At 38.0% G+C, this 20,399-nt stretch overlaps 1 protein-coding gene across 1 annotated transcript in view; it reads right to left on the reverse strand.

Annotated features, from left to right (window-relative positions):
* LOC126475053 (poly(ADP-ribose) glycohydrolase-like) overlaps window positions 1-12,133 on the reverse strand; it is a 134,160-nt gene extending 122,027 nt beyond the window's left edge. The window contains exons 1-2 of the mRNA XM_050102606.1: window positions 11,885-12,133; window positions 11,649-11,781 (exon numbers count right to left, since the gene is read on the reverse strand). Coding sequence (XP_049958563.1) covers window positions 11,649-11,733 — 85 coding nt within the window. The 5' untranslated portion in view covers window positions 11,734-11,781; window positions 11,885-12,133. The remainder of the gene's footprint in view (window positions 1-11,648; window positions 11,782-11,884) is intronic.
* Window positions 12,134-20,399: the final 8,266 nt, after the last annotated feature.

The following is a 20,399-nucleotide window of genomic DNA, read 5'->3' on the forward strand; positions in this document are numbered from 1 at the left end:
GGTGATAATATTTTTCTGTTTGACATCAAAGCAACCATAAATTTAGTAGCAATTTTATATAACATATTTACACAATAATAACTTATAGAGTAATCACAAATAACTGCTGCAGTTCAGGAGAATTAGTAAAAAAAATTTCTGCATGGAATCTGATTCAGAATAATGCTGTAGTCACAAAATGGTTGAAAATTTGTCACAAATGATTTTCCCCAGATTTGACTTCTTACAGCACGATAATGGTGAATGACCAAACCTAAAAATTTTAACATTAATGATGGATGTGGATACTATGCCAGTTTGTTATCTACCTTAGACTGCTTGGCACTCAAAATATGTGTTTAACAAAAGAAGTGAAAGAAAAGGAGAATGTAGATCCTCAGAGATGTGCATTATCATTTGTTAATTGGCAATAAGTAATCAAAGTATGCACTCCAATCTGTATCTAATATTCTTTTGACCTTAGTTTTCTGGTATTTACTCACAAGCACCCAAGACATATGCCATGAGCAATTTGCAAAACAGACAAAACATACCCAAACAAATTACAGACTACACTTGTAAACTGGTCAATGTGAAAAATGTTCCTGTCACGCTCAATAAATGATGGTCAATGTGAAAAATGTTCCTGTCATGCTCAATATATGATTTTAAGTTCAAACAGAGCCCAGGGTAAAGAAATTGCAAGAGAAAGTCTCTACAGAAAAGAAACTGGAGGCTAAAAAGATAACGTATAAATTACACTGAGAGTCTATAATCCATGCAGGGTAGCCTGAGTTCTATTGAAAGAACAAAGGACACAGTCTCACAGCTACAGTAAATTTTTTGCTGTACTGGAAAATTTTCAGAGTATATTTTCAGAGTAGTGCATAATTGTACCAAGAGTGAGTGGAAGAAAATGCAAGTTAATGAGGTCACAGGCAATGCAGAAGCTTCAGGGTCCTGATGCATAAGATATTTTAAGTGATGTCCTGAGTAAAATTACTTTTTGAAATTTCAGAACCACTAACCACAGCAATAAACAAATGCTTTTTGTTTAGTGTTTACCCAAATTTCTTACGCTGAAATAGACCCTGTCTACATAAAAGGTAATCCAACTGAAGTGTATCAACAGTTCAGTATCAATAACTCAGACACTCACAAAAGTAATGAAATCTGTAACAAAAAATCAGTTTCTCAACCACTTTGAAGATAACAATCTGTTTATCCAAAGCTGACAGTTTATTGCATTTGCCATGGAACATATTTGCAACAACTGCTTTGGTGTGGTACGTATCAGTAGATTTACAAATAAAATACTCTTTCTCTGTACTAATATGGGTGATTGTTGTAATAGTCACCTTCAGTCTGCTCTAATACAGCTCTCCATTCTATCCTGTGCAAGCCTCTTCATCTCTGCACAACTACTGTAACCTACTTCCATTCAAACCTGTTTACTGTATTCAAACCTTGGTCTCCACATAATTTTTAAAATCTCCCCCCCCCCCCCCCCTCCACCACTCACAAACTTTCCTCTGTTACCAAACTGACAATTCCTTGAAGCCTAAGGATATTCGCTGTCAAAAAATCTCTTTTTACAGCTGAGAGGTGCAACAGATTTAATTTTTTCCTCAATTTGATCCAATATCTTCTCATTAGTTATTCGATCTGCCCCTCTAAACTTCAGCATTTTCAATGTAGGATCACATTTGTTTGGTTGGTTGCAGTATAAAGGACTAAACAGAGAGGTTACCTAACCCCCGGTCAAGATGGTTCATTTAAAAATTTTGTCGAATCATCACAGTAAGTAGGAGTGGAAGACCTTGAAAGCAACATTCATGCCAGAACTGAGCAATAATTTAAAGGGAAATAAAAGTATGTGGGTCAGGCCTTTATGTAGACGAAGGGTCACCCAGGATTCATCAAAAGTGAGAGAAACCCCACCAATATCTGACGCCTCATTAACCCAGCTAAGGGCAAAGACAGTTACAGAGTAAAGAATGCCTTATAGCCAGGAGATTCATAATAATAGAAGTTTGAAGGCTACAAACATAATGGATATCAGTTGTACTGACAATGATAAAATAAGATGAGAAAAATAATCAGGTCAGTGGGGGCCAGGCGCAAGTTCCCTGGCATTCTGCATGTGAAAGAGGCTATCCTTCCCACAGCTGACCAACCTCTGATCTGATATAGTCACATGTTAAAAGAGGGGAACAGCACCCACTGTTCGTTGAAATGTTAACACTAAAATGGAAACTATGATGTGTGACAACTAAGGGTCTAACTACATCCAAAAGCAATTAAAACAGGGTTGGTAGGGGGGGGGGGGGGGGGGGGGGCAAATAAGGCAACTGGCAGAGGAGGTAGGGCTGATGATACCCCAGACACAGAGAGACAGCATGCGGCAGGAGATGCCTCAACTCCAATCACCCTGCCCCAAGAGTCATTGAAAAAATTATATCTGAGCACCACATTTCAAAAGCTTCCATTCTCTTTTCTACTTGAACTATTTATTGTCCATATGTTTCATTTCCATACAACGCTGCCAGGGTTGCCACAAGTTTCCCCAAGTGAAATTCCGATATTTCCCTGATTTCCAGACAAGTTTTAGCATTTCTCCCAGACAAATTTTGAGATCTCAAGAGTGAGTAAAGACATAAGTTGACAAAAAAATGTAGGAACTTCTGTATTTCTAAATGTGTGAGCAATCTTAAGTACTAACATCAACATCTTTTGTAATGAACTGTTTTTAGATGGAGAAAGCAAGCCAAACGGTATGTGTGTTTCATTAAGATTACTGATGATATTTTAACTCAAAAAAATAAAGGACATTTGGTGACAAAAACACACATTTCCTTGCAGTTGCAAGACAGTTTTAAAATACCTTCACTGATTTCAGAAATAGCCTCAGAAAAAAGTAGGCCTCTTGGAACAAGCATGTAAGGCAGGGAATAGTTGTGTAAATCAACACTATAGGTGACTGCCAATAAAATGTTGGTTCTGCTATGTTCTTTATTGTCAGTTAATACCCACTGTGTTATGTCTATTATTTTAGAGGTATTGTGTGTCCACCTGCTTAGCTGAGTGGTAATGTGTTTGCCTACCATACAGGGGGCCTGGCTTCGATTCGTAACCAGGTTGGAGATTTTCTCCGCTCGTGGACAGGATGTTGTGTTGTCCTCATCATCATTTCTTCATCACTGACATACAAGTCGCCCAATGTGGTGACACCCAAACAAAGACTTGCAATCTGGCAGCCAAACTTACCCAGAAGGGGACTCCTGGCCATCAGTGCCAAAGATCATTTCATTTTTCAGGTTTGTGTGATTTTTCTTTTGAGAAATATATAATTACATAGCATACAAAAAGGGGCAACTGCCACAATTTACTTCTTCTTATCATCCATACTTTCTAATACATGAACTACTTTCAAAGTGCCAAAATGAACTAGGAAAAAAAAGGCTATAAAACACTGCACTGTGCAATGTACTTGTAGGGAGACAATCGCAATTCCTGACATCAATCGCCTTTGGTGTCTCACCTGCCGAGGAGCACCACAGTCCTGGGTCCATGGATAAACCACAAAAATCTGCCACATTATGCCACACACAAGCACACGTGGCCTGCGGGAAAGTCAGTGAGTCTAGATCACACGGGCAGGGTCTGCACATTAGTGGCAAACGATGGGCTTCCGATCAGTAGGCCTGATCCATTCGATGTACCTGCAGAAATCACCTGCGGTTTTGGCCCAGCATGGAAGCCCATTCATGTGAGTAGCTATTCATGAGTCACAGACACGATGTTGATGAAATGAGATCATGGTGATCAATCCATGCAACAGATAACTTGCACGAATACTCTGATCACTGTGCCACAGACGGGCACATAGAAAAGACAATCACACTCTCACAACTAAATTTTTGACCATAGCCTTTCTCAGAAAATGAGAGCAAACACACTTTCACACAACTCATGCACACATGACTGCTGTCTCTGGCCGCTGAGTTAACAGTCTCTGAGAATCAGATCAAAACAAACCACTCCTCACATCTCCCTGCCTCTTGTTGGCAGCTGCTAGGCTAGCAACAAGAAGTGGTGGCAGCACTGACTACAAGCTGAGGGGAACGGTAGGAACGGAAGAAGTAGTAAGAATGAGGGAGTAGGGAAGCAGTGCACATACTCAGCTGAGCCCAGGCAGTGACGATGCATGACATCTCAGTAAACAAGCCATTTCATCTATTGAGACAAAAATGACACGTTTCCAGTGTCTCTTTCAAATTTCCCTGATTTTACTGACATTTTTGAAGTTCCCTGATTTCAAGAACTTATGGCAACCCTGTCTACGTTAATACCAAAAGAAAAGGATTTTCTAACACTTCAAAGTTAACAATTCTTTCTTTTCTTCAGAAATGCTTTCCTTACTTTCATAAGTCTGCACTTTATATCCTATCTACTTCAGCCTTCACAAGTTCCTTTATTGCTCAAATAGCAAAAATCATCTACTACTTTTAAAGTGTCATTTTCTAATCTAATTCCCCCAGCACAGCCTGTACCATTGTTTTACTTTTGATGATTATCATCTTATAACATATTTTCAAGACACTGCCAATTTTGTTCACATGCTCTTAAAAGTCTTTTGCCACCTCTCATAGTTTTTATTGTTTCTTCTTATTCAACTTTAACCTCACTCCCCACTCGACCCTCTCAGATTCAGTTCAAAACTTGTTCTTGTATACATATGTATGTGTTATGTCAATGTGTAAAATTTTGGGTAAATTGTTATAGTGGTTCCAGAACTAGGGCCACCTTAGTAGACCCATACCAAGTCACAATGTGCACGGTGTGAAGAATTCGGCTAACTTTGTCATAACTTTGTGCATCTTCAGTGATATCTACCACTCTCAATTTTTGTATCCTAGTACAACTTTTGTTGCTGAATGCAGCTAAAGAATTCAAATTCCTTAGAAATGACTATCCATTATGCTGCTTGGTCTGAAAGAGCTTTGTAAAATTTATCACAAAAGATTCAAGCCCTACTTTAACCATCCTTTGCTACAAGGGGAAGGCAGCTGGAACTTTGACTTTTGGGCTGCTAGCCAACAACTAGGTTCTCACTATACTTCACCAGTATTAGCATTTATGAGTAAATAGTTCTGATTTTAATGACCAATGTCTCGAGAGTCAAATTGAAAATTTCTAGCACTTTTCACAATCAGTTTTCTATATTGCTATCAACTCTGAACTTTTGGGCTGTTTAGCCAACAACTAGGTGCTCACTATTCTACACCAGTATTAGCATTTATGAGTAAATAGTTCTGATTTTATTGACCCTTGTCTCAAGCGTTAAACTGAAAATTTCTAGCACTTTTCACAATCAGTTTTCTATATTGCTACACGTGACTTGAAAAAGTAGAATGGTAATCTTCCATGTAAGGCATTTAAAACAGATTTAAAGAATCCTAAGCTGTTATGCTTACTGCATGTATTACTGTGTTGGCAGTCGTTATGCCGGAAAATGTCAAGGCACTTGTGATGTGATTTGTCAGACAATTATTTGCAGCATGATACTTTTGTTCCCCTGATGTGCAGATACAACTGTTTCATATACAGGGTGTTACAAAAGGTACGGTCAAACTTTCAGGAAACATTCCTCACACACAAATAAAGAAAAGATGTTACGTGGACATGTGCCCGGAAACGCTTAATTTCCATGTTAGAGCTAATTTTAGTTTCATCAGTATGTACTGTAATTCCTCGATTCACCGCCAGTTGGCCCAATTGAAGGAAGGTAATGTTGACTTTGGTGCTTGTGTTGACATGCGACTCATTGAAACTTCCTGGCAGATTAAAACTGTGTGTCCGACCGAGACTCGGTCGGACACACAGTTTTAATCTGCCAGGAAGTTTCATATCAGCGCACACTCCGCTGCAGAGTGAAAATCTCGTTATGCGACTCATTACTCTACAGTACTAGCATCAAGCACATCAGTACGTAGCATCAACAGGTTAGTGTTCATCACGAACGTGGTTTTGCAGTCAGTGCAATGTTTACAAATGCGGAGTTGGCAGATGCCCATTTGATGTATGGATTAGCACAGGGCAATAGCCATGGCACGGTACGTTTGTATTGAGACAGATTTCCAGAACGAAGGCATCCCGACAGGAAGACGTTCGAAGCAATTGATCGGAGTCTTAGGGAGCATGGAACATTCCAGCCTATGACTAGCGACTGGGGAAGACCTAGAGTGACGAGGACACCTGCAATAGACGAGGCAATTCTTCGTGCAGTTGACGATAACCCTAATGTCAGCGTCAGAGAAGTTGCTGCTGTACAAGGTAACATTGACCACGTCACTGTATGGAGAGTGCTACGGGAGAACCGGCTGTTTCCGTACCATGTACAGCGTGTGCAGGCACTATCAGCGGCTGATTAGCCTCCACGGGTACACTTCTGCAAAAGGTTAATCCAACAACGTGTCAATCCTCATTATGAGGCTTCATTCCAACGTGACCAAATTGTAAATTTTCACAATCAACATGTGTGGGCTGACGAGAATCCGCACGCAATTGTGCAATCACGTCATCAACACAGATTTTCTGTGAATGCTTGGACAGGCATTGTTGGTGATGTCTTGATTGGGCCCCATGTTCTTCCACCTACATTCAATGGAGCACGTTATCATGATTTCATAGGGGATATTCTACCTGTGCTGCTAGAACATGTGCCTTTACAAGTACGACACAACATGTAGTTCATGCACGATGAAGCTCCTGCACATTTCAGTCGAAGTGTTCGTACGCATCTCAACAACAGATTCGGTGACCGATGGATGACCTCAACCCTCTTGACTTTCATTTATGGGGGCATTTGAAAGCTCTTGCCTAAGCAACCCCGGTACCAAATGTAGAGACTCTTCGTGCTCGTATTGTGGACGGCTGTGATACAATACACCATTCTCCAGGGCTGCATCAGCGCACCAGGGATTCCATGCGACGGGGGGTGGATGCCTGTATTCTCGCTAACAGAGGACATTTTGAACATTTCCTGTAACAAAGTGTTTGAAGTCACGCTGGTATGTTCTGTTGCTGTGTGTTTCCATTCCATGATTAATGTGATTTGGGAAATACGGAAGCGTCCGATCCCACCCGTCTGCTTTGACCCATGACGTCACAAATATGGCGGAAACAAAAACAAACACACACACTTTCCACAAGAAGCCTAATGACGCCAACGGGACAAGCGCGGGAAATGGGGTGTTTTGGGAGGAGGGCAAACTAAATATAAACAAATTTAGACGCCTTGCATAGCTACAACGTGTAAGTGAAGACAGCCATGCATGAATACCCACCCACCTCCCCAGGGGTCGTAACCCCTGCAACCCATAGAAGATAAAGATGCTTCAGTAGCTGATTAGTGTTTTTTGTCTTTTTGAAAAAAAAAATCTCACGGGATAGAACAAACAGATCAGAAAGATAAATATAATAAACTAAAACAGAAATTCGAGGAAACTGATAATTAAAATAAGTAATAAGTGTTTTTAAATAAAAAAAAAAAACCTCACGAGATAGAACGCACAGATCAGAAAAGTAAATAAAATAAGATAAAACGGAACTGGAGACAGCCACACTCAAACCAAACTCCGCGCCGTCATGACGTCACACACGACAACACCCTTACGTCACGGGTCAAAGCCGACGCGTTGGATCGGACACTTCTGTCGACCTGTGATTTGAAGAGAAGTAATAAAATGAGCTCTAACATGGAAAGTAAGCGTTTCCGGACACATGTCCACATAACACATTTTCTTTCTTTGTGTGTGAGGAATGTTTCCTGAAAGTTTGGCCATACCTTTTTGTAACACCCTGTACTGGTTCCAGAAACTTCTGGAAATTAAATACGCAGGTATGACTATTTTGTAACAGGGCATGGGTTCTGGAAATTTCTGGATATTTGATATGCAGGTATGACTGTTTTATAAAACAAGGCATGGATTCCAGAAAGTTGTATTCATGTACAACAGTTTTATAACAAGGCACTAGAAACTTCCAGAATTTTCTGTAATATTCTCCAGTTTTCTCATTTTATACATTCACACTATATAAGATGTAATTTGATTTGAGTATCATTCAAGTTTGTACGCAAAACTTGCAGCTTGGTTGATTCCTTCAATCCACTGCTGAATCATTAACGAAGTTACAACTTGTTATGGCTACAAATTGGAATTTGCTGATTCGATGAGTTGGATTTCATGCCAAAATATGTTTACATCATGAAACAGAACTGTTGACCAGGTTTCAATATCTGCAGAAACCATGCTGCAATCCATTACAAAAGAAGACTCATGTGTTCAACAAAGGTCTGCGTCCTATTGATGTTGCAACAGCCGACTTTCTGAAACAACTTACAACAGTTGATGTTAAGCCTGGACAGAAGCTTTACCCTGCTTGTAGAGTTGACATCAATGCAAAACAGGCCAAGCCATTGCCATCATCAGAGTCTGATGAAGATGATACTACAGTTGCTCCAGACAGCTTGAGCTCTACCTTGATCAACTGGTGTGTCACCACTGAAAAATTTCAGCACGTTTCAAACTGGGATTCTAGTGAATATGCAAAATGAGAAATAAGGCAAATTCAAATGGTTGTGGCTACCAAAATTGCTGAAATTGGCGGGCTTCAAGCAGATGATGTCGCAGAACCGCCACCAGGTCAAAAATGCCACGATTACTCTTTGTACAAAGTGCTCATCAATGAATTGAAAGCAAAGCTGGCGGTGTCCTCAGCTTCTGAGAAAATTCGGATTTTTAACTTTGGCCACTAGCACTTGGAGCATTAAAAAAATGATGGAAGAATTCAACATGTTTGAGCAAACAGTGAAAACTGACAGATAGCTGAAAGAAGAGAAAGGCGTATTAGCAAAACCAGATCCAAAGTGAGAAAAGGCTTTGCAAGAAGATATTAAAGAACGTGTACCAAAATTCTATGACAGTGATGAAGTCAGCTGAATCTGCCCTGGAAAAGACTTTGTAACCATAAGGCCACCAGTTGGCCCAAAAGTTCATATGCAGAAACATCTGATGCTTTATAACTTGAAAGAAGTCTATCAATATTGAAGACAAAATTTACCAAAAGCTGGCTTTTCTAAATATTATGAACTTCAGCAAAAGTGGTGCATCACAGCAGGAACACATTCAGTTTGTGTTTGTACAGCTCATCAAAATGTCAAGGTGATGCTAGCAGCGACTCCAATTAAGAATGATTACAAGAATTTGTTAGCCAAAACAGTTTGCAATATGGATTCAAAAGCTTGCATGCTCCAACGATGTGACCAATGCCCTGGATTAGAAGTCTTGGAAAGATTTGTAGAAGCCGCATTTGAAGGAAATGACATTGATGAAGCAATGGAATACAAGGAATGGATACACACTGACGAAGATACCCTGGAGACAAAGCAGTAAACAACTGACGAATTTATTCAAAACATTGTGGCCAAAATTGTGAATCCCTCATCCCATCAGTATGTAGCAAAGTATCAAAGCAACTACCTAAAAGAAACCAAAGAAAGTCTAGAATGTGAAAAACTGGTTGTTTTGATGGATTTTGCAGAAAATTATTCATTTATTGCGCAGGTCACTGTACAAGGCAGGCATTGGGAAAATAGTCAGGCCACATTACATCCCTTTGTTATTTATTACAAGGCTTTGACTGGAAAGATCGAGTCTCTTAGCTTTTGCATCATCAGTGATTGCTTGCAACATGATACAGTCACAGTCATATTTTCTGCTCCGAGCTGATAGATCACCTGTGAACCCACTTTCCAGTGCTGAAGCACATCAGCTTTTTCAGTAATGGAAAATTTCAGGAACTTCATAATCTATGTCAGCACTGCAATGACTTTAGTATCAGTGCAGAATGGAACTTCTTCGCCACAAGCCATGGACAGTCTCCATGTGATGGTATTGGGAGCACAACAAAGCGATTAGCAGCAAGAGCAGGTCTCCAATGGCCAACTCCAGATCAAATTCTAACACCAAGTGATCTATTCAGATTTTGTGATGAGCAAGTTCATGGAATCAAATTCCTTTTATTAGAAAGGAAGAAATTGATGTTGCAAGACCTTTGGAAGAAAGGAGACTTGAAAAAGTTTGCATTGTTGCAAGGACCAGAGAAAATCATTGCTTCAGACTTATCAATAAAAAACGGTTACAAATTAGCAGAGTTTCCAATGACACAGTATCATTTATTGCAAGTGTTGATCAATCAGCATACTTCTCGAGTGTTCCAATTGCTAGTATCTAATCTGTACAATACATGGCCTGCATTTACGAGAACAAATGGTGGATTGGAAACATCTGTGACACATCATTGGAAGAACGAGATGCCTTATTCAGTTTCAAGCATCCACAAGGTCCAACTACTTCATTCCATTGGCCCATAAGGAGGAACATCTGCTGGAGCCCAGAACAACAGATAATAGGCATTTTGCCAGCTCCAAGTACCAGTTCCATGGGTCAGAGATACAATTACCCATCATAGGTGCTGAAGAGCATTGAAGAGAATTTTAAAGACATGAAAATGGTTTCATGAACTCTGGCAACAATTTTATGACACTTGGCTCATTTTATGAACTTATTGCTTTTTTATGTTCACAACAGTGTTGTTTATCTGCTCATTTTTGTATGCCATTCATTAAAGTTATTCTGTCAAGCATGCAGTATGCATAAAAGCAAAGGTATCTTTGAAGATAGTTTAAAAATCTTATATGGAAAATTACCATTCTACTTTTTAATGTTCCTTGTAGCAAAAAATGAGGTCTCTCCAATGGTATCAGTTAAGAAAAAATCAGATATGGTAGCCATATTAAAAACAGGTCCTGAAAAATGCTGCAAACATTCAATGTTCAATTTGACACTTGAGACTTAGGGTCAATAAAATCATAACTATTTAAAGTGTGACTTAAATCTTTTGCGATAAATTTTGGCACTTTCAGACCAATTAGTGTAAGGGATAGTAATTTCCGAGCAACTAAAAGTTGTACTAGTGTAGGCCTACAAAAATTCAAGGTGATAGATGTCACAACAGACGCACAAAGCTATACCAAAGTTGGCCAAATTTTTTACCCCGTGCACTTTATGATTTGGTGTGGGTCCACTCAAATGGCCCTTGATCTGGAACCGCTGAAAGAACTGAGCCAAAATTTTGTACAGTGACGTACCACATACATATGTACACACGCATAAATTTTTAACAGAATCAGTGGGGACCTCTAGGAGACTTTGTGTGGAAAGTCCCATGCAACTGATGCACCGAACTTCCACGTTATTTCTTTGATTAAGACTGCACGCAACCATTCACTTCTGACACACTACAACGAATGCTGCACGTGTTTTTCACATGTGAGTTTCAAACTTTCTTCACGAGATAATTTCAAGATTACTTATAACGTTGAATGAGGATGGGGAGACCTAAAAACAGGTCAGCAACAACCATTCTTAGAGCAGTATTACATCTTAAATGAACAGGAATCAAGAAAACATGTATTAGATCCGTACACATGATGTAATCCCCCTACAACACAAATAATTAAACTTGACTAAATAAATATCTTTCCCAATTTATAACAGGAGGAACATAAACACCACACGTAAAATTACAGTCAAATTATATACCTGACATTTCGTCGTCCTCGGAACACCCTCTTTTTCTCTTAACTGGCGTCTGGTTGTTTGAAAGTGACTCACGATGGAAACTCATCCCAGGTAAATCCTTTACCCTGTATTATCAAGTTTCCGATAACACCATCTGTCAACACGTCTCACGTAAGATAAACGAAATTCAAAGTTGCACAACAACATGCCACTGCTTCGCAAGTAACAACACAGTGTCGAATAATAAGCAAACTCACAACAAAAACATATCAACTAGCAATAGCTTTATGGTAGATACGATAATATCTTTGGACAGTTTCGATTTCAATAACACAGGCCTCCACTGCATCACAACACAATCGCCCCATTTCATGGGGCACTCAAAACCAGATTTCGTGAACCGATTTCCCAATACCCCTTCTGGGTGGTCCAGTAAACCCCACTGTTGCAATTGTGTGAACAATATATTTCGTGTGAAACGGCGGCTAAGTGCATCATGTGGAATTTAATAGACCTCTCTGGTGCTATTGTAAGCTCAGAGTTTTACGCATGTAATGAATGTTCCTTGGTCGTTGTGCTCTATGTATTTTACCTGGGAGTGTAAATATAGTTACTGGCACTAAATGTGTTTTACTCACTATTACTTATTCACCTGTGTCGACACTAATAGGTTATGGGCCCAGCGATGTATTTGAAATAAGTATATACATAATATAATAGTGAGAAAGTACTGGAAAAGTTCCAAGTAGTGCACTCGCGTGAAATAAGAGTTATCCTTACAAGACGAACGCAACTCTTTTGTATTATTCTTCGGTATTATTCTTTTCGTCAAGAAAGATCAGAGTTACCGTTAAAATGAGCGCAGTACAAATTCCGCAGATTGAAAGACTCATGGTTCGCGAAAACTATGCAATGTGGAAATTTGCAGTAGAAGCGTATTTACGTTTAGACGACCGATGGTATGTGGTGGATGGGACAGTGAAATTAACAGATCACAATTATTGAAGTAAGGATAAGAAAGCAAAATCGAAGTTGATATTACCAGTCGATCCAGTGAACTATGTTCAACGTAGAAAAAGCTGCAACGTCGAAAGAAGTCTGGGACGAATTACGAAATGCATTTGGGGATGGAGGTCTTACAAGGAAAGTAGGATTATTACGTGAGTTAATTATCACTCAGCTGGACAAATGCAAGATTGAGACGACAGGTTAAAATACGCCACTGTCAGGCCTCTCTACAAAAAGGGGGGCACTACAGATGTCAATAATTATCTGCCAGTATCCTTACTTACAGCATACTTCGAGAAAGTAATGTACCTAAGAGTGCTTAGCCATCTCAACAGTAATGGGACAATTAGTAAATCACAGTACGGATTTCAAAATGCTATTCCACTGAGACAGCAATATACAATTTCACTGTCAACATAATACAAAATAGTAAAATGAAATTTTCTGTGAGTTGTCCAAAGAATTTCATTGTGTGAACCATGACATTATGTTATAGAAATTACAATTCTATGGTACAAATGGAATAGCATATGAGTCATTTAAGTCATACCTACAGAACAGGAAGCAAAAAGTTTCCTTATATGGGTCAAGTGATTTAAATAAGTATGCCACTTCATTTAACCCTAGGATGCATTTTGCGGAAAACGCATATGAATGCATATGCAGGGCCTCCAGGACCTGCCCTAATTTAACATTTTCCTCTTTTCATATAATCATTCTTTGGAGTTAAATTTATTTCTGTCAAATTTATTGTCATATTGAAATATTCCTAAGATACAGTAACAGGATCTCGTGGGCCTGATTAACATTTTATTAATTAAAAAAACTCTAAGATTGATTTTTTTGTTAGTTACTTCCATTTACACACAACAGATACAAATAATTTTATTAATTCACTTATAAGTTGCAGTTTACATTTTATAACAGTTATTCAACCAATTTCTTCAATTAAAACATACTTATTACTCACAATATTATGTATATAGGCAATATTTTGACAAAATGTTATTATTCATTGTTCACATAAAATTGCATTTTTCTTAGTTTTCAACATATGACAAACAAGAAGCACAAAGAACGCCACTAGGTTCCTTACAAATGTTGGTTTTACACTTAATGCATGTCATTGCACTTTTCCTGTGTTTATTATACAGACAATAATTGCATCTTCTTCTTTTTCCTGAAAGAGGTAGTTGGTTCGGCAATATGACATCTTTTTGAACACCACATCTTTGCGTAGCATCAACGATTTTCTTTGGAAGATTAGGGATTTGAATATGAAGTTCCATTAGTGGTCTTACCATTTCCTCTGCTAAATCTCTTAGGAATAGACGCCTTTTATCACTTCTTCCACTATGGTATGTCAGATGTTGGGCAGAAAGTAAAATTTCACTGTCCATTGCTGCGACGTCCATCATATGCATCCACAATGCAAATGGCCATCTTCTTGTTTGTCTCTTGCAAGTGTAATAACGAATTTTCTGGTCCATTTGATCTACTCCACCCTTCGTAGAGTTATAGAACTTTATTATATCTGGTTTCTTTTTTGCATGAGTTTCATCAATGTTTCTGTCGTGATGCATTGTGCTAATGAGAACTACAGACTCTTTTTTTTTGGGAACATAACTCATCATTGTAATGTCACCTCTAAATGCAAACAAAGAGGAATGAATCGCTCTTGAGGCAGATGGTTTCATCTCGTTAGGAGTTTCTGGTTTATTTTGTTTGATTGTTTCCACCACTGTAATCTGCTTCTGAAGCATCTCTTCTGCTAGCTCCACACTAGTAAAGAAGTTGTCAACTGTAATATTTTTTGATGATCCTACAACGCTTTTAGCAAGATCTTTCACCACATTGAATCCAAGATTTTTCTGAATAGGTTCATGGGGCTTCTTTCCCGTGTAAACAATTCCGTCTAAGGCATATGCAGATGTAGCATCACATAACCAAAATATTTTTATGCCATACTTGGCTGGTTTAGAGGGCATATACTGGATGAAGCTGCTTCTTCCACAGAATGCGACTAGCTGTTCGTCAACTGTGAGCAAATCATTGGGAGTCGTTCTATTTCTACACTTGTCAAGAAATAGTTCCCATACATAGTGAACAGCTGCAAGTTTGTCATCTGCAGATCGAGCATCACGGGTACGCCTGTCATCAAATCTAATCATTCTCCTTAAAACCTCGAATCTGTTTATTGATACGGTCGCCGTATATGTAGGATTTGCCTTTTCATCCAAGAATAATTCTCTAATAGGGACATCCCAACTCTTCTAAAACCAGAAAGCAGTAAAAGGCCAAGAAAACCCTCCATTTCAGCAAGCGAAACGTTTTTCCACGTTTTACCACGTAAAGCAGCCACTCTTCTGCCTTCAATATTTGTGCAGCTGGTGATTTCCTCTAGTATTTCCTTGGAGATGAAATAGTTCCAGGCATCCTTAGGTTTACAGGTTTTCAAACCACGGGCTGGACCAGGTGCCTCTTTATGATATTATGGACAGATGTACGAAAAGTTTCAGCAGGATCTAATTTCCAAATCGCTTCATTCCGACTAATGTATGTGTGGTCTTCTATACCTTTTTTTGGTGGTTCTTCATTTTCAGACTCTGATGAAGTAATATTATCAGAAGGACTGCCATCTGCCTCAATATTCACATCTGCAATTTCATTGGCTGATTCTTCACTACTTGCATCTCCAAAAATATTTCCTTCCTCGCAAGAATCATCTTCTTCAAACCTCTGAGCCACAACACTTTCAAAATTAGCTGCATTTGCATGTACTGCCTCTCTTGCTTTTCATGTCGAAGCCATAGCAAAAGGCGTGTCTCTCGAACAGCAGCTTGTGGAGCACTAAACGACCATACTCGTAACAATATGGGCCTTGCAGCAACAAACAAACTACAGTAACAACGAGGCTGACAAGAGCAGCACAGGATAACAATGATATGAAATAATAAAGCATTTGATAGCAAAAAGATCAATAATACACCGACATCGCCAATATGTGAAAGTAGTGTGTATTATTTTTTAGTTATACTATTACTACTACAGCTAATGCTGCTGTTGGCACTCCTGTTGTTGGAAATACCACTACAGTTAACCGAGCGAGGTGGCGCAGTGGTTAGACACTGGACTCGCATTCGGGAGGACGACGGTTCAATCCCGCGTCCGGCCATCCCGATTTAGGTTTTCCGTGATTTCCCTAAATCGCTCCAGGCAAATGCCGGGATGGTTCCTTTGAAAGGGCACGGCCGACTTCCTTCCCCATCCTCCCCTACTCCGATGAGACCGATGACCTCGCTGTCTGGTCTCCTTCCCCAAAACCAACCAACCAACCACTACAGTTATTGTTGAATTAATAAGTGCTCCCAAATAAATGTTGAAGACAATATTTTCTAAACAGCATTTATAAATTTGTGAGGGCTTCTGAAGCCCTGCGTATGACTTCACAGTGTATGGATAAACGTATTGAATTATACAAAAAACTTAAGAAGGTATCTCGTTCAGACTTGATAGGAGGAATGTCACAGTGTTAGCGAAAGAGTACTGGAAATCAGTTTGAAATGAAACAAAAAATTACAGAATTTCTGTAAAAATGAAGACATACAAGGGCCTCGGAGGCCCTGTATATGCATCCTAGGATTAACTGGGGTGAAATTAAACTAGGTGTTCCACAGGGTTCAATCATCAGTCCCCTTCTCTTCTAAATATATGTGTATGACCTCCCTTCCTATCTGAAACAGGAAGCTGAAATGACACTGTTTGCTGATGATACAAGCATCATTATTAATTCACTAAAAGAATCTCAAATTGAAAATGATACAAATAAGGTCTTTGCAAAAGTCATTAATTGGTTTTCTGCAAATGGGCTTGCTCTAAACTTTGAAAAAACACGGTACATCCAATTGTCTGTTGCAAAAGTACACTTCCTTCAATAAATATAACACATCAACAGAAGTCAGTAGACAGGGTAGAGCATACTAAGTTTTTGGGTGTACAAATAGAAGAGAATCTTAATTGGAAAATTCATATTTCGGATCGTCTAAGGCAACTAGGTTCAGCAACATTTGCACTCAGGATAATTGCCAATTTTGAAGATATAGAAATTAGTGAGCTATCATACTTTGCATACTTTCACTCTCTGATGTCATACTGAATAATATTTTGGGGTAACTCAACATTTAGACAAAAAGTATTCACTGCTCAAAAGAATGTGGTTAGAATAATGAGTGGGGTTCATAGTTGCACATCTTGTAGGCATATTTTTAAGAGAGTTGGAATACTTACAACCTCACAGTACATTTACTGACTAATGAAATTTGTTCTCAACAACATGGACCAGTTTAAAAATAACAGTGACATTTATGGTTATAATACCAGAAAAAGAGTTACAAGAAAGACTTACATTATACTTTACTCAACCTATCTTTGGCACAGAAAGGGGTAAAATTTGCTGCTATAAAAATTTTTGACGGTAATAGCTTAAAAAATTAATTGAAATCATATCTCCTTGACAACTCCTCCTATACCATAGATGAATTCTTGAAAAGGAATAAATAAATCTATAAATATAGTGTATGCATTTTATGCCATTTAAGGGAATGGGGTAAATAACAGAAATATTAATCTTTAACTCTGTATTGTAATATATATATATATATATATATATATATATATATATATATATATATATATATATATATATATATATATATATAATTTATGAATTTTGCCAGCTATGGACCGCATACAACTTAAGACTTATGGTGTTCCTTTTTCTTCTGTTCTTTCCAGTACTTCTTCATTTTATCACCAACTGCTCGTCCCTGCTCGTCCCTGCTCGTCCCTGCTCATCTGTCCCCACTCTCTTGGATCGAGGTTTTGGCTCATCTTCTTCGTACTTCGGGTTTTCTGTTGGTAGCCTGAAGTGATTGCTGTCACGTATTATTTCTTCTGTAACATCTATTTTGTTGGCATCTTTCTTTACAGCTTCTATCCATCCTACAGTTTATCAGCTTACTAACACAATTAAAAATTTTCTTTGAAATCCATGTTTCTTCTGTTGTTCTTAAATGTCTATAAAATTTTAGCTCTCTCTTCCTCATTATATATCTGTGATCTTTCCTGTATTTTTGTATCAATCTTCATCTCTCCTTTTAATCCACCTATTTTCCTTGTTTTTCTCAGAACCTAGAATTTTCTTAGTATTTTTCTCTCTATTTTTTTCTAGTTCTCGTAATTCACCTTTCTTATTCAGTGTTAGGCACTCTGATCCATACGTTGCTTGTGTCTTAATAACTGAACTATAATGTCTAAAATCTCCACTTGTATAGATATTGATTTCTTATTGTAGTAGTTTTGTGTTAATTTATATGCAAATTCTATCTTTTATATTCTTTCTTTATTTGTTGTGTTATCCAGTCCATTGGCTTAGATCCACTGCCCCAGGTATTTGAATCTATGAACTCTTTTAATTTTTACATACTTTGTTTTCATAAACTTTTCTGTATTATGTTTGTGTTCTATATACTCGGTTTCTTCATAGTATATTTTTAGCCCAGTCTTTTCAGCAGTCTTGAGTAACAGATCAAGGATAACTGTTGCGTCTGTTCAGTTTTCTGTTAGCAATGCCATATCATCTGCAAAGACAAATCATTTAACTTCAACTTTGTTCTTTCCTTGGCCCATGCTTGTACCCTTTGTGCCTCTGTTTTTTAATGTGCTTTCCCATGTTTTTACCATTTTATCTAAAATCAATTTGAAGAGAATTGGGGACAGTCCATCTCCTTGTAGAACTCCTGCTTTGATTTTCAATGGTTCAGAAATTTTGCATTGAAACTTAATTCTTGATGTTGTATCTGTGAGCGTTAGTTCAACAAGTCTTCTGGTGTTTTCGTCTATCATTGATTTGGAAAAGTGTCTGTCAACTGAGTCATAGGCCTTCTTGAAGCTTACGAAATTAACTAGTGTATTTTTATTTTGTATAGCTCTCACTCTCAAAATTGTTTTTAAATTAAGGATCTGTTCTGCACATGATCTACCTTTTCTAAATCCTGCTTGATATTCAACTATATTAGGTCGTGATTGTTCCTGTATTCTGTTTAAAAGTGCTTTAGAAAGTATTTTATATGTCACTGGTAACAAGGATACGCCCCTATAGTTGTTGATGTCTGTTTTATCCCCATTTTTATGGAGTGGATGGATCAATGCTTGTTTCCAGTCATTGGGTATGATTCCTTTTGTCCGAATGTCTTTAATTACTTTGTGAATTTTCTACAATGCGGATAAGCTCCCTAGTTTCCACATTTCTGCTACTATCCCATCTTCTCCTGGTGCTTTGTTATTCTTCAATACTTTGATAATCTTTACTATTTCTTTTACTGTAGGTGGTTCCAAGGGTGGATTTTCATGTTGTGGTTTTCGAAATTGTAATCTGTCATTAAGCTCTTCACAATTTAATAGAATTTCTAAGTATTCAGCTAAAATTTGGCAGTTCTCTTTATTGCTCAAAATCATTTTTCCATTTTTATTTTTAAAATATAAACTTGGTGACTGGAATCCTGTTAAAACTTCGCTGAAAGTCTTATAAAAGTCTCTAGTGTTGTTCCTTTTAAAGTCTGAATCCATTTCTTCTAATCTGTCTTTGTCATATTTTCTTTTCACTGACCTGATGGTTTTTGCTGTTTTTTTCCTTTCTTCTTTAAACTCATCCAAGTATTCATATTTCTTATTACTGTTCCATTTTTCCACACCTTTAGTCGATTATCAATTGCTTCATCACACAGCTTGTTCCACCATCTGTGTTTGGCATTCTTTGTGGTTGTCCCATTTCTTTAACTGACTCTAGCATTGTTTCTTTAATTTCTTCCCAGTCATCCATTTTTCTTGTGTTTAGTATATCACAGAATTTGTCATGGTTTTGTATGAGAAATGTAGTGTTTGCTCTTGGAAATCATCTTGATTTTGGTTTAGGTTTGTTCAGTTCGAACATGGTTTTCATTTCAGTCAGGCCCTTCCTCACTGACATCCACGTTTTCCTTGTAGTTGCGAGTTGTTATTGCCACATGGTCCAATTGATATTCACCTTGATTTGGATTAGGGGATACCCACGTTTTTTTCTTTCTTACAAGTTTCCTGAAAAATGATGACATTAGTTTTAGATTAAATTGTTTACAAAAATCTATGAGTCTTTCCCTATTTCTGTTGGCTCTTGCATGTGCTGGATAATCTCCAACTACTGATTTAGATTTTATTTCTTTGCCAACTTGTGCATTAAAGTCGCCCACCAAAATTTTTATTTGTTCTTTTGGTAATATGAATGTTTCGTATTCTAGCACTTCCCAAAAATCTTCCACTTCAGCAGCATTTGTTCTGTTATGTTGGTTGATAGGTGCGTGTGCATTTCTAATAGTGTAACGTTTATTGCCTGACTTGAACTTCAGAAATGAAATTCGTTCTGATGTGGAGCTAAGAGTAGTTATTGATTCTGTAAGTAGCTGTTGGACCATAAATGCTGTTCCTAGTATTGTTGTATTATTTGAATTTTTAATGGCTAGTTTTCCTTTTTAGATCATGTATTCACCTGACTCAAATGCATTTTCATCCAGACACCTTGTTTCTTGAAGTGCTAATATAAGTATGTTGCATTGATTGAGAGTGCCTGTTAGGTGTTTTAGTTTTCCAGCTTTCATTAGTGTGTTGATGTTCAGAGTCCCCAGTAGGGTCTTATCATTGACGGCAGTAAGTGAACAAAAACCTTTTAAC

The sequence above is a fragment of the Schistocerca serialis genome, chromosome 1, assembly GCF_023864345.2.
Source record: "Schistocerca serialis cubense isolate TAMUIC-IGC-003099 chromosome 1, iqSchSeri2.2, whole genome shotgun sequence".
NCBI classification, from domain to species: domain Eukaryota; kingdom Metazoa; phylum Arthropoda; class Insecta; order Orthoptera; family Acrididae; genus Schistocerca; species Schistocerca serialis.